Source organism: Dipodomys merriami, unplaced genomic scaffold, assembly GCF_024711535.1.
Source record: "Dipodomys merriami isolate MVZ:Mamm:240054 unplaced genomic scaffold, mDipMer1.0.p SCAF_42, whole genome shotgun sequence".
Lineage (NCBI taxonomy): Eukaryota > Metazoa > Chordata > Mammalia > Rodentia > Heteromyidae > Dipodomys > Dipodomys merriami.
The window spans coordinates 2,556,565-2,570,339 of NW_027205826.1; the positions used below are offsets into that span (position 1 = coordinate 2,556,565).

Consider the following 13,775-nt stretch of genomic DNA (forward strand, 5'->3'; position numbering starts at 1 on the left):
AGCTGGGTGCTGGTGGCTCATGCCTAGAATTCTAACTACTCAGGAGGCTGAGTTGAGGTCAAAGCTAGCCTTGGCAGGAAAGTCCGTGAGACTCATCTCCAATTAACCACCAGAAAAACAGAAGTGAAGCTGTGGCTCAAAGTGGTAGAGTGCTAGTCTTGAAAAACTCAGGGACAGTGCCCAGACCCTGAGTTCAATCCCCACAACCCACTATTCTTCTCAGCTTGCCCAGATGTGGAAAGTCACAGTGGGAAAATGAGAATTGGACGTAGAGCTGGGGTGAGGCCTCATGTTGGTCCAAGCTTTTCACAGCTCTTTCTCCGTGACTAAGAATCTAGATAGAGTGTATTAGGAAGCTCTTATGTCTTCTTGATTCTAGAAACACTTCACCTAATATCACCTGGAGAGGTCAAAGCCCTGACAAAGCCCTACCTGGGGTGGAGGGAGAAAAAGGAAGATGAAGAAAGATGAGGGGTGGGAAAGAGGACAGACTCAGAGACAGTTCTCTCATCTTTCTAGTCTGAATTCTGATAATGTGCAAGGAAGGAAATCTTATCTGCCTCAGGATGTACTCTGAGGTTCTCGAAGGTTCTTCCTTTATAAAGCTGCTCTTATCCCCGAAAGATCCACATGGTGACACCATAGGTTAGCCAGACAGATCTTGACCAGACAAATGAACTGAACCATAATGTTAAAATGCCTTATTCGTATCCAGCCACCCCACCATAGCCAACACCAAATACCTTTGGGTCATCAGCCTCAGGTTTTTCAGTCTCTGAATCGTCATCTTCCTACAAGACAAAGAATTGAGGATTAAGCTTAAAAGGAGTGGGCCTAAATGTCTCGCATGCATAACCAGGGGTTAGACCAAACAGTTCATTTACCCAGCTGGGGTCATCCCACCAGGAACCCCTTCCCTACCAGCCCAAAACTAGAGAAAGAGAAGGAGAAAGGATTTTTTTGTTTGTTTATTTTGGAAGGCGAGGAACCAAACAGTCAGCAGCTCACAGTCAACCATTATTCCAGTAATGCCCTAATCCACATCAATGAAAACACCACATAAAAAGTGGAGAAGTCACAGTATGTTTCAGAAAATGAGACCAGGCCACAAGATCAAACAGGCATAGTGTTTCCACTAAAATATGACTTAAAACCAGGATTATAAACTTTTTTCCTTCTTTGTCTATCATATCCACAATACATCAGACATGGACCTACCACAATTATTATTCAACATCAGAGTGCTGAGACTCACATACATCTATACCCCAGCATTTGCACTAACTTGAAAACAGAGAAGTGGGAACCAAATGGTCAGAGTCAGTGACCCAGGAAAGGCAGGACTTACTCAACTAGGTCCCAGTTGAATAGGTTCTGCCTTCACTTAAGTGCTCACGTTACAGTCATTTCCCACTGTATCCATCCTGTTCCTTATCCAAATGAGGCCTACCTAATTCAAGAGCACCATGTGGGTAAGGCATTCTCCAAATCAAGTCTACCAGTGCACGAGCTAATGCAACCAAGGTCAACGATCAGGAGGAATACAGATTGCTCCCATCACCTAGAACATTCAGTGCCCGAAAGCCTTTAAATGCTCAGGAAAAATTGGTTTCACTTGAATTGTTATTGTCAACAAAGCTGTGTTTTAACTCAAACATGACTTAGTACTACTCCACACCTAAGAGACATGGCAAACTAGACTGATGGACTTGAGACTTAACTACCTCTTAAAGTGTCAGTGCAACAAAGGCTTTAAGTGCAATTTCTATAACCTTAAGATGAAGTCAATCAGCCAAATAATTAGATTGAATTCAGCTAAATACAATTACAATTTAAAGTATGTAGAGATTTGATGAGAGCATACCAAAATATGAAGTAAAGCTTAACAACAAAAAAATCAAGGCAAGTAAAATTATTAAAAAAACACGCATTACACAAAAGACCTATAGCTATTAAGATAGTATACACATATTTGAGAAAAATAAAAGAACTTGCAAAGGATTTCTCAATTATTACAGTCAACTCTGAATTATCTGTATTAATGAGTGGGACTAAAGGCATAAAATGTCACAAAAAAGCACTTAATGAAAAATATATATCTGCTTATGTGGAATGCTTTATTTATTTGCCAGTACCATGGTTTGAACTCCAGTCTCTGAGCTTGCTGGGTTTGCTTGCTCTACTGCTGCACTACCAGTTGAGTCATGCCTCCAGTCTGGCCTTTTGCTAGCTAAGAAATGGAGTCTAAACAACTTTTCTGCCAGGGCTGGCTTTACACCTCAATCCTCAGATCTCAGCCTCCTGAGTAGCTAGGATTATAGGCGTAAGACAATGAGGCCCAGATACATTTCAGTTTCTAACTGCATTTCAGTTTCTAATTACCTACTCATTTAATTTTTTGGTGCAGGAATCAAACCAACAGCCTTTCACATTCTAGGCAAACACTCTACCTTATCTACTCAGACCTTATCTTTATTAATTTTTCTTTTTAGTGTATGTGTGTGTGTGTGTGTGTGTGTATTTCTTTTCATTTCTTTTTTTGAGCAGCATCTTGCAAGTTTCAATTCTCATCCTCCTACTTCAGCCTCTCTAAGGTTGGAATTTCATGTGTAAGTGATAGGATTTCTAATGTCACCACTGGGCTCAGATAGAAATATAAACACTCAGTCTGTAATGAAAATTTCAAGCAAATAAAAAAGTACACGGGGGGGGGGGGGGAAAGTGTGGGCAAGTGTGGGTTTGGCAGGTCCTGGGGCTTGAATTCAGGGCCTGGGTACTGTCCCAAGCTGTTTTTGCTCAAGGCTAGAACTCTACCATTTGAGCCACAGCGCCACTTGTGGCTTTTTCTGTTTATGAGGTACTGAGGAATTGAACCCAGGGCTTTATGCATGCTAGGCAAGCACCCTACCATTAAGCCACACTCTCAGCCTATACATTATGTTTTAATTAGAACAGAATTGACTACTGAGTTTAGCTCCATAATCAGTTTTGTATTCTTTGTGCTAAGCACTATAACCTGAATGTCCTTGCTTTTTCACTAAACTTTTAAATTTTAATTCATGCTGTTCAGTTAACTTATATACAAAGTCATTCTTGTTAATAAAACCCAAGTTCTCTTTTCTTTGTTACCCAGAACTTACTTAACTTCAGGGAAGATTTGTGATTCAGAACCAAGGGCACTCAAAAGCATCAAATACAATATCAAGAGAGATGTTAAGGCATGGAAGCTTACATCCATAATACTAACTACTCAGGAAACTGAGATCTGAGAATTGTTGCAGTTCAGAGCCAGCCTAGGCAGACAAATCTTAGAAATTCTTATCTCCAAATAAACAGCAAAAAAGCTGGAAGTAGAGGCATAACTCCAATCAAATTGTAGAGCATGAACAGTGAATGGAAAAGCCAAACAAAAGAGTCAAGGCCTGAGTTCAAGCCCTACCATCAGGAGGAGGGGAGGGAGAGAGAGAGAGGACAAAGAGAGAGAAGAGGGGGGGGAATGTTCAAAGTGGATGAAGCAAAATAATTTTCCTTATCAATGAACTCAAGTATTTGGATGAGCTCCCAGCAAACTTAAAAATAATAAAGAGTTGACTGCAGATACAAATGATGTATCTACTAGGATGAAAACATTATTAGAAATGGAATTCAAACACAGAAGATCAACAACAAAAAAAAACACACCACTCACTGATACTTGGGTTAAATAAAATAGTCTTCATCATCCTCTCCCAATTTCAATTTATGAGTTTATATAAAATGATGTAGATGAAAACAAATGTAATTTCCCAACAGAGTTACTACTATTCAATCCCAGTTTGCTGATCCATGTTTGCAGTGTTGAAGAGTAAACCCTCAACATGCTAAGTGCTCTACTACTACATTCGCAGTCCTCAACCTAGTTTCTTCAACTGTCATCAAACAAAAGGATGAGAGGCATGAAGTCAGCCATGAAAGGGAATAATGTTGGCATACACAGTTCAGGCAGTTTCTGACAAATGGTACTTGTTAAAATGGTGCTTTGAGTCCCTCTGCATTTGGGAGATTTACCTACCGACTGTTTACTGTTCTCATCTTCCTCTTCTTCATATCCATCTTCATCACCCCCTAGTCGAGAAAAGTCGTCCTCACCATAGGCATCAGATACCAATCCACCTTTCTCTTCTGAGACAGGAAAATGGAGGGGGGAAGGGAGGAAATGTTAAAAAAAAAAAATCCTGTAAATTACATGGCCAGAGCTGTCTCCCAAGATAAAATGTAAACCTTTATCTCAGGTAAGGTACAAGGGTCTAGATTATGCACTTGGGAAGACCACGATTTAGTGGATGAAATTATTAAAAGAACAAGGAAGATAAATCAAACACTAAATTCTGATCAACTAAATTTTGAAATTCACAGCTGGGAGAAGGTGGCCCATGCTTATAATCCTAGTTATTCAGGAGGCTGAGATCGGAGGATCAGGTTCAGTGCCAGCTCAGGCATATTTGGGAGACTTTTTATCTCCAATTATAACAAAAAGCTGGAAGTGGAGGTGTGGCTCAACTGATAGAGCGCAAGAGTCTGAATTCAAGCCCTCAGTATCAGTAAGTCATATACACACGTACGCACACAAATACAATTACCAATCGAACAAGACACAGGCTACACACCACTCCTCATGTACATTTCTCTCCTCTCTGACTTTTCAAATAACGAGCCCAAGGAAACAGTGACATGACTGCCTTGGATCGCTCTCTCCTCCAGTCCATCCTTCTTCCAGCATCTTGCGAGACTCTCAGTAAGTTTCAGAAAAATGGGAGAAACAAAAATAGAGGGTTCATTCTTACTTCAGAGTCTCTAATTCTCTATCAAACCCAGTACAATGACTGCTTTTCGGGGGTCTAGGGTCCGACACATGGGGGACAATTATATCTTTTTCTCCATCCCGCCCTAACAAAGGAGCAGCCTTCCGGACAAACACCCCTTCCAGCTCGAGGCTCACCAGCTGCACTGCCCACAGCTTCGCCACCAGCTTCGCCATCAGACTCGGGCTCTGAATCCTCTGCGTAAACTGCCAAAGACGACAAGACATTCTTCTTCCCCGCCATCTTATTCCCACAGCCCCACGGCGGCTCAGACCTATGACTCAAAACACTCACTTCCGGATGGAAAGCAAACGTTTTTCCGGATACCAGGAGATCCCGCCCCCGGCTCCATAAAAGAAGCCAATCAAAACGGTCGCTTCTGAGCTAGACCTGCCCCGTCGTTCTAGCGCTTGTGAACGTCATCATTGCGCGACGGATGTAAGACGGGATTTTTGCCTGACTGAACTCTGGTGCCGTTTGATTTCTGAGTTGGGAGGTGGTGTCATGGGGCTTCCTTGAACAGTTGTGGAGCCCTGCGAGAGCCTGGCCGGGCGGCTCACGAAAAACTGATATGTTTGGTGGGAAGAGAGAGAGCCTTCGGCTATTGAAGAGAGGAAATTGTTGATTCTGCGGCTGAAGCGTGACGGCGTCGGGATGGGGGCCGGGGGGCGGCGGTCGTCATGGTTGCGCCTACAGCCGTAGAAGGTGGATCCTAGAAAAACGATTCCACGTTCGCCGAACAGTTCTGAAGACATTTTGTTCTTATCATTTGATTTCTAGCTCTGTGGCTTGGGGTAGCTCACTGTTTTAATTTCACTAAATGTAAATCGGGAGATATTAATTACCCAGGAAGATATTTCTTGAGGCAGCTCATTGGGAGCTTTACTATTTCAAAATAAGGTGTCCAGGGTAGTGTAGCAGATTTATACTAACAGAAGAAAAATAGGCTGCATTTTAAAAGCAGTACTGAGGGTTCTCCATTCAGCCTTTCTTTACTACCTTTGCCCTAAACGTGTGGCTACCGTTTTTTGCTAAGATGAACACCCACCTTTCGTCCACTCCCTTTGACCCTGAGCGGCGAGTTAGGAACGCATTGAAGAAGGTCTTTGGGTTTGACACTTTTAAGACACCTTTACAAGAGCGTGCGACTATGGCTGTCGTGAAAGGTAACAAGCTACCTGCTTTACATTTCTCATGGCTGTACTATAGCACTACAGCTGAACGCCCTCCTAATCTTACCTTCACCTCACCCTTGGTCTATAACTGGTTTGGGAACCTTTTTTTTTTTTTTTTTGGTCGGTTGAGGGGCTTGAACTCAGGGCCTGGGCGCTGTGTCCTTTTGCTTAAAGCTAGTGCTCTAACACTTTGAGCCACAGCACCACTTCCAGTTTTCTAGTGGTTTATTAGAGATAAGAGTCTCACAGACTTTCCTGACCCAGGTGGACTTGAACCTTGATCATAGCCTCCTGTTAGAATTACAGGCATGAGAAGCCAGCACCTGGTTGGAAGATCTTTTACACGTGTCAACCAAAGCTTCCAATTTCTCCTCCCACCCCCCCTTCGGTATTGGGACCTAAACTCAGGGTCGACGCTGTCCCTCAGGGTTTGTGTGTTGGTCCTAGGGCCTGAACTCAGGGCCTAGGCATTGTCCCTGAGCTTTTTGTACTCAAGGCTAGCACTCTACCACTTTAAGTCACAGTGTCATTTCCAACATTTTGATAGTTAATTGGAGATAAGAGTCACAGACTTTACTGGCCTGACTGACTTCAGATCTCAACTTCTTGAATAGCTAGAATTACAGGCATGAGCCATTTGCACCCACCCCTAAAAAGCTTTTGGTTTTAATTGCAGGACCTCCTCGCTATGCTGGTTATCTGGTTATTACTTTCATAGCCAGATCTACAAATTGTCTTTGAAAACTGTTGCTAGTTTCCCATTCTAGTTTCTATGTAAGCAGTAGCACAGGTGGCCACACTAGCCTTGTCTTGCCTAGTCATTGAATCTTCTATTAAAGTTTAATCTGGGTTCCAGAGGTGACTCAGTGACTCATGGAGCAGTAGGGCAATTGCAATGACTTTTTTTTTTTTTTTTTTTTTTTTTTTTGCTAGTCCTAGGGCTTGAACTCAGGGCCTGGGCACTGACCCTGAGCTTCTTTTGCTCAAGGTTAGCACTATACCTCTTGAACCACAGTGCTGTTTATGTGGTACTGAGGAATTGAACTCAGGGCTTCATGCATGCTAGGCAAGCACTCTACCACTAAGCCATATTCTCAGCCCTTAAGTGACACTTATAATGACCTCTGAGTGAGGTCCTTGTATGTCTATACTGTAATTACCTCATTCCTAGCAGTATTCTTTCATGGCTGTTTAGTTCCATTATCCACACAGTAGATTTAGACTTCTTTTGTTGTTGTTTTGTCTTTTTTTTTGGTGCTAAGGATGTTGCACTTGCCACTGAGCTACATCCCAGCTCTTACCTTTGTTTTTAAAACAATTACCAGAAATAGTTTGCATGCATTTTCAAACTTCCCAGGACCCCTGCCTATTCAAAGACGGAAATACAATATTGAGACCCCATGTGCCAAACACTCTGCTAGGTACTTTTCCAATATTAACATTTAATTTTCAACAACCTTGAAAGTATTGAGTATGTTATCTGTTGTATTTTTTTTAGGTGACAAGGATGTCTTTGTGTGCATGCCCACAGGAGCAGGAAAATCCCTTTGCTATCAGCTTCCTGCTGTGTTGGCCAAAGGCATCACCATTGTAATCTCTCCTCTCATTGCTTTGATTCAGGTGAGGCTGTTTGGGTTTATTCTAAAATGATATGGGGAAGGGTTTTTATAGCTAGAAATTTCACTTCTCCTTTTCCTTTTTTTGGTCCTTGTCTCTTATTTTCTCTGACTTGCCTATATCACTGTCTATATTGAATTTCTGAATTCCCCAGTCATAGGGTCTTTCACTAGTGCATATCACTGGTAGGTCATAAAGGAGTCTTCTGTATTTTGATGGCCTGAAATAACTCACTTTCCTCTTTTCATTATTTAGAGGTGTATGGAAGACTGTACCTATTCATTTACATAAGTACTCATAAAGGTACAGGATTATAGGTAGCTAAATTGACACTGGGAACCCCTAGTATTCTATTTTAGTTTGGACAAGCTAAAATTGGAAAACTGCCTCTGCATTGGTATGTGCAATGGGAGGTGGGGGGGGCGGTGAGGAAGGTGAGAAACTGGTAGGGACCTGGTTAATATTTGCTCTGCAGATGTTCTGTTTTTAGTGCTACAGATGTAGGCTGATAGAATCAGAATTGAGGAAGAATGTTTATGTATTTATAAACCCATCTGCTGTAAATTAAAAGTAAATGGGAAACAACAGTAGTACATAGCAAATGCTCATTAGGTCTCAGGCTTTGTGCTACATGCTTTGTATACATTCATTTCACCTTTGGGGTATATTTTATTCTTAAGTAGTTACTATTTGTAGAAGGGGAGGAAAGAAGGGAGAAAGGGGAAGGAAGGTATAAAAGTGTAACTGAGTGAAATCTGAGTCTCAGAGGTTAAGAATCAGAGAGCTTGAAACAATTAAATGAGCTAAGATCAGATCTGAATCTGACCCTAGAGCCTCTCCTCTCAATCATTTTACCCTCTGTACTTCTGGTCAAAGAGAAGACACTGGAGGGTGGGTAAGGCCATTTTATGACTGGGAAAGCACGCAAGGATGTGCATTGATCTTTACCATTGAGGTTCTGAGAGCCAATTGTCCCCCAGTTTGGATGCATCTCTTTCTGCCTTCAGGACCAGGTGGACCACTTGTTGGCCCTAAAAATAAAAGTGAGTTCCCTGAACTCGAAACTGTCAGCACAGGAGAGGAAGGAGCTGCTCTCTGACCTGGAGCAAGAAAAGCCTCGGACCAAGCTTTTGTACATCACTCCAGAGATGGCAGCCTCAGCATCCTTCCAACCCACCCTGAATTCCCTTTTGTCCCGCCACCTGCTCTCTTACTTGGTGGTGGATGAAGCTCATTGTGTTTCTCAGTGGGGACATGACTTCCGCCCTGACTACTTGAGGTTGGGTGCCCTGCGTTCCCGCCTAGCAAATGCCCCATGTGTGGCTCTGACTGCCACAGCTACCCCCCAGGTTCAAGAGGATGTGTTTGCTGCACTGCACTTGAAACAACCAGTGGCCTCTTTCAAGACTCCGTGCTTCCGGGCCAACCTCTTTTATGATGTGCAATTCAAGGAACTGATTCCTGATCCTTATGGAAACCTGAGAGACTTCTGCCTGAAGGCCCTAGGACAGAAGGCTGGTGAAAAGGTAAGGTACTTGGGTTGAGAAGCCAAAATGCTATCTGCAGCATACAGATCTTGTTCAAATGCCTTTATTTTTCATGGCTTTCTTAGCCAGGCTTCTTAAGACTTGTGCACAAAGAAAATTGTCTCTTTTATTACCTGACATTGCCCTCCTAAAGGGGGATCTATGGTCCCAGGTGTTCTGTAGGAGGCAAGCAGGCAGTCCATGTGAAGCCTTGGTAGAACTACACAAGGTTTCCATAGAGTAGGCAAAGGTGGGGGCTGGGAAGGTGGCTCAGCAGTAGAGCACTTAACTTGCATGCATGAGGCCCTGGGTTCGATTCCTCAGCACCACATAAGCAAAAAGGAAAAAGCCGGAAGTGGCGCTGTGGTTCAAGTGATAGAGCGCTAGCCTTGAGCTGAAGAGCTGAGAGATAGCGCCCAGGCCCAGAGTTCAGGCCCCACTACCAGACCCCCCCCCAAAAAAAAAAAAAAGAGGAGGCAAAGGTGTAAGAATGTTGGATTTTGACTGGGCGCTGGTGGCTCATGCCTGTAATCCTAGCGTACTCAGGAGGCTGAGATCTTAGGATTGCGGTTCAAAGCCAGCCCGGGCAGGAAAGACTGTTAGACTCCTATTTCCAATAAACTACCAGAAAACCGGAAGTGGTGCTGTAGCTCAAGTGGTAGAGCGCTGGCCTTGAGCTGAAGAGCTGAGGGACAGCCCTCAGGCCCAGAGTTCAAGCCCCATGCCGGCAAAAAAAAAAAAAAAAAAAAAAGAAAGTTGGATTTTGGCTGCTTTGTCTTGCTTTTTTTTTTTTTTTTTAATTTTGTTTCAGTACTTGGGCTTGAATTCTAGGGCCTGGGTGCTGTCCCTGAGTTTTTTTGCTCAAAGCTGGCACTCTACTACTTGAGCCACAGCCCCACTTCTGAATTTTTTGGTAGTTAATTGGAGATAAGAGTCTTGCAGAAAAAAAAAAAAAAAAAAAAAAAGAGTCTTGCAGACTTTCCTGCCTGGGCTGGTTTCAAACATTGGACCTCAGATCTTAGCTTCCTGAATACAGGCTTGAGCCACCAGCACCTAGCTTGGTCCTGCTTTTTTTTTTTTTTTTTTTTTTTTTGGTTGGTCATTGCGCTTGAACTCTGGGCCTGGGCGCTGTCCCTGAGCTCTCCAGCTCAAGGTGAGCACTCTACCACTTGAACCATGGTGCCACTTCTGGTTTTTCTGGTGTTCAATTGGACATGAGTCTCACGAACTTTCTTGACCAGGCTGACTTCAAACTGCGATCCTCAGATCTCCGCCTCATGAGTAGCTAGGGTTACAGTTGTAAGCCACTGGTGCCCGGCGCTCCTGCTTTTTTATAAAGTAATGAGCCCTCTTGGGTGTCCTGACTCAGAGGAGATTAGGAAGTTTATAAAAGCACCGTGCCTTAAAACAGGTTGCATTATGGTGGACTGATTATTCTGTTCTTCCCCTGCTTGTTTTCTTCCCACATCTTCCTGTTCAGTTGTCTGGCTGTGGCATTGTCTACTGTAGGACTAGAGAGGCTTGTGAACAGCTGGCCATTGAGCTCAGCAGCAGGGGTGTGAACGCCAAGGCCTACCATGCAGGTAAGAGTGCCCACATTCTGTGGTTTTCTTCACTGTTACAGATCTCAGATAGTCTATTACCTTTTTACAAATTCCCACACAGAGATAAAGTGGCTCACTTAAATCTACCAAAGGTGTCTAGACATGAATGTGCTCCCTACTGAGAGTTGTGACTCTTGAATTCTTTTTCCTACTCTGTGTCCACCCATTAGCAGGTAATAAGTTTTTATAAGCTTAAGTATTATAAAAGTCAGGTTGGAAGAGCATAGGTTTTGGAAACCAGTACACTTAGGTTTGAATCTTGGCTCTAATATTTATTGACTACTTTGTCACACATGGGCTGAGGTCTTTATGTTTATTAACTGTGAGACTGTGAAGTTAAATGCTTGGTACAAAGTCATATAGCCAGAAGGGATGGATACAGGATATGTGGAGAGTGCCCAGGACAGTATCATACCCAAAATAAACACCCAAGGTAAATCCATGGAAAATGTGAGTTCCTTTTACCATTTTCACCTCCTTTCCAGGGCTGAAGGCTTCTGATAGGACTCAGGTACAAAATGAGTGGATGGAGGAGAAGGTCCCAGTAATTGTTGCAACCATCAGTTTTGGAATGGGAGTGGACAAAGCCAATGTCAGGTGAGCTGTAGTTCTTGCCTTATGTTCCCTGTTGGGGCCTGGCTCATGGTTTACTTCCTCATGCTCTGCACAAAGGACCAAGCCCATGTGGTCTGTGTAGTGCCATAGAGAAGGGTGCTGATAGGAAGGAGTCTCTATTACTGTCCTGAATTCTTGTTGATTTCTATGTGGAATGCTTGGTTTTGCCATCTTTAGGAAAGAGAGCAATGCAGATTTTTAAATTTGTCCATTAACAGAAGCCAGTTCACTCCCATCTTTCAGTTGGACCCTGGAATGAAGGCAAATACAAAAGTCTTTTTTTTTTTTTTTTTGGGTTTGGTCGTGGGGCCTGAACTCTGGACATGGATGCTGCCCTTCAGCTCTTCAGCTCAAGGCTAGCGCTCTACCACTTTGAGCCACAGCGCCACTTCTGGCTTTTTCTGCTTATGTGGTACTGAGGAATCGAACCCAGGGCCTCATGCATGCAAGGCGAGCACTCTACCACTGAACCACCTTCCCAGACCTGCCCTGTATGATTTACACAACATTTTTACATACATGGTGTATGTCACTGTGACATTGGGTAAGAATTAGTTGGTATAGTATATTTGAAAGAACACCGACTGTAGAATCATAGGGTTAATCCCTGGCCCTTTGGTTCAAATCCTAGCTCTAGTTTCCCCTTACTGTGTCACCTTGTACAAATTTACCTCTGTGAATACAAGTTTATCATTTGTAGAATGGATTCTTCACATGATAGTAACTAAAAAAAGGGAAATCTACAAACTGGCTCATAGTAGGTATTTAATAAATATTATCCCTTCCTTATTATTATTCAAAGAAGGTATAAAGGGCTTAAGTAGTGTCATTCAGTTTTAGAAGTCTCAAGAGTCTAATTTTCTTTTAAGGTGGTATTTATTCCTCTGGCTATGAGGTTGGCTTTTTTGTTGTTGTTGGGTTTTTTTGGTCATGGGGGCTTGAACTCTGGGCCTGAGCGCTGTCCCTTAGCTCTTCAGCTCAAAGCGAGCACTCTACCACTTCAGCCACAGTGCCACTTCCAGTTTTCTGGTGGTTTATTGGAGATAAGAGTTTCACAGACTTTCCTGCCCTGACTGGCTCTGAACCAGGATCCTCAGTTCTCAGTTTCCTGAGTAGCTAGAATTGCAGGCGTCAGCCACCAACACCAGCTTTTTTTCTTTTTTTTTTTTTTTTTCAGTGATGGGGATTGAACTCAAGGCCTGGACACTGTCCCTGGGTGTTCTCACTCAGGGCTAATCCTCTATCACTTTGAGCAACATCTCTACTTCTAATTTTCTAGTGGTTAAGAGGTAAAAGTTTCAGGGATTTTCCTAATTGGACTGGCTTTGAGCCGTGATCTTCAGATCTCAGCCTCTTGAATAGCTAGGATTACAGGCATGAGACACTGGCACCTAGCTTAGAATTTCCTTCTTAATCCTGCAGTGGCCTCTAAGTTGGGCTGCTTCATGGCAAAGAGACCTGCCAGTGTACTAGTCAGCTTCCTCTGGCTTCCTCTGGGATCTTCTCTGCTTCCCTATGTGTTTTTAGCCTCTCTGCACCTGGCTGCTGTGAAGGAAGTCCTGCTCTATCTACTCAGCATGCTCCCTGGGGCACTCAGCTCTACCACCACACCTCATGCTGCTTATCCTTTTGGATCCCTAGGTTCGTTGCCCACTGGAATATTGCCAAATCAATGGCTGGGTACTACCAGGAATCTGGCCGAGCTGGCAGGGATGGGAAGCCTTCTTGGTGCCGTCTCTATTACTCTAGGAATGACCGGGACCAAGTTAGCTTCCTGATCCGGAAAGAAATAGCAAAGCTTCAGGTAAAGGTTCACTCTTTCTTTCTTTCTTTCTTTCTTTCTTTCTTTCTTTCTTTCTTTCTTTCTTTCTTTTTCTCTTTCTTTCTTTCTCTCTCTCTCCTCCTTTCTCTTTCTTTCTTTCTCTCTCTCTTTCTTTTTTCTTCTTTTTCTTTTTTGCTGGTGCTTGAACTCTGGGTGCTTTCCCTGGGCTCCTTTTTTGCCCAAGGCTAGCACTCTTATTACTTGATCCACAGTGCCACTTCCAGCTTTTTGTGTGATTAATTGGAAATAAGAGTTTCATGGAAGACTGGGAAGGTGGCTCAGTGGTAGAGTGCTTGCCTTGCATGCCTGAGGCCCTGGGTTCGATTCCTCAGCACCACATAAGCAAAAAGAAAAAAGCCAGAAGTGGCGCTGTGGCTCAAGTGGTAGAGCGCTTGCCTTGAGCTGAAGAGCTGAGGGACAGCGTCCAGCCCCAGAGTTCAGGCCCCATGACCGGACCCCAAAAAAAAAAAAGAGTTTCATGGAATTTTCTGCCCAGGCTGGCTTTGAACCGTGATCCTCAGATTTCAGCCTCCTGAGTAGCTAGGATTAAAGGTGTGAGCCACCGGTGCCCAGCT

General features: G+C 43.4%; 2 protein-coding genes across 4 annotated transcripts in view; one reads left to right on the forward strand and one right to left on the reverse strand.

Moving 5' to 3' along the window:
• Positions 1-5,139, reverse strand: part of Sap30bp (SAP30 binding protein) — a 35,238-nt gene extending 30,099 nt beyond the window's left edge. Inside the window, exons 1-3 of one of the 2 annotated variants that reach the window (XM_069993011.1) lie at positions 4,979-5,138; positions 4,052-4,161; positions 744-791 (exon numbers count right to left, since the gene is read on the reverse strand). In XM_069993011.1, the coding sequence (XP_069849112.1) occupies positions 744-791; positions 4,052-4,161; positions 4,979-5,084 (264 nt within the window). In that variant the 5' untranslated portion in view covers positions 5,085-5,138. Of the gene's footprint in view, positions 1-743; positions 792-4,051; positions 4,162-4,978 lie in introns of both variants that reach the window. The other variant, XM_069993012.1, reaches the window with a different exon arrangement.
• A 141-nt stretch (positions 5,140-5,280) lies between these two features.
• The window catches only part of Recql5 (RecQ like helicase 5), a 34,603-nt gene continuing 26,108 nt past the window's right edge, over positions 5,281-13,775 (forward strand). Inside the window, exons 1-6 of one of the 2 annotated variants that reach the window (XM_069993009.1) lie at positions 5,281-6,007; positions 7,515-7,636; positions 8,641-9,159; positions 10,640-10,742; positions 11,249-11,360; positions 13,020-13,182. In XM_069993009.1, the coding sequence (XP_069849110.1) occupies positions 5,878-6,007; positions 7,515-7,636; positions 8,641-9,159; positions 10,640-10,742; positions 11,249-11,360; positions 13,020-13,182 (1,149 nt within the window). In that variant the 5' untranslated portion in view covers positions 5,281-5,877. The remainder of the gene's footprint in view (positions 6,008-7,514; positions 7,637-8,640; positions 9,160-10,639; positions 10,743-11,248; positions 11,361-13,019; positions 13,183-13,775) is intronic. The other variant, XM_069993010.1, reaches the window with a different exon arrangement.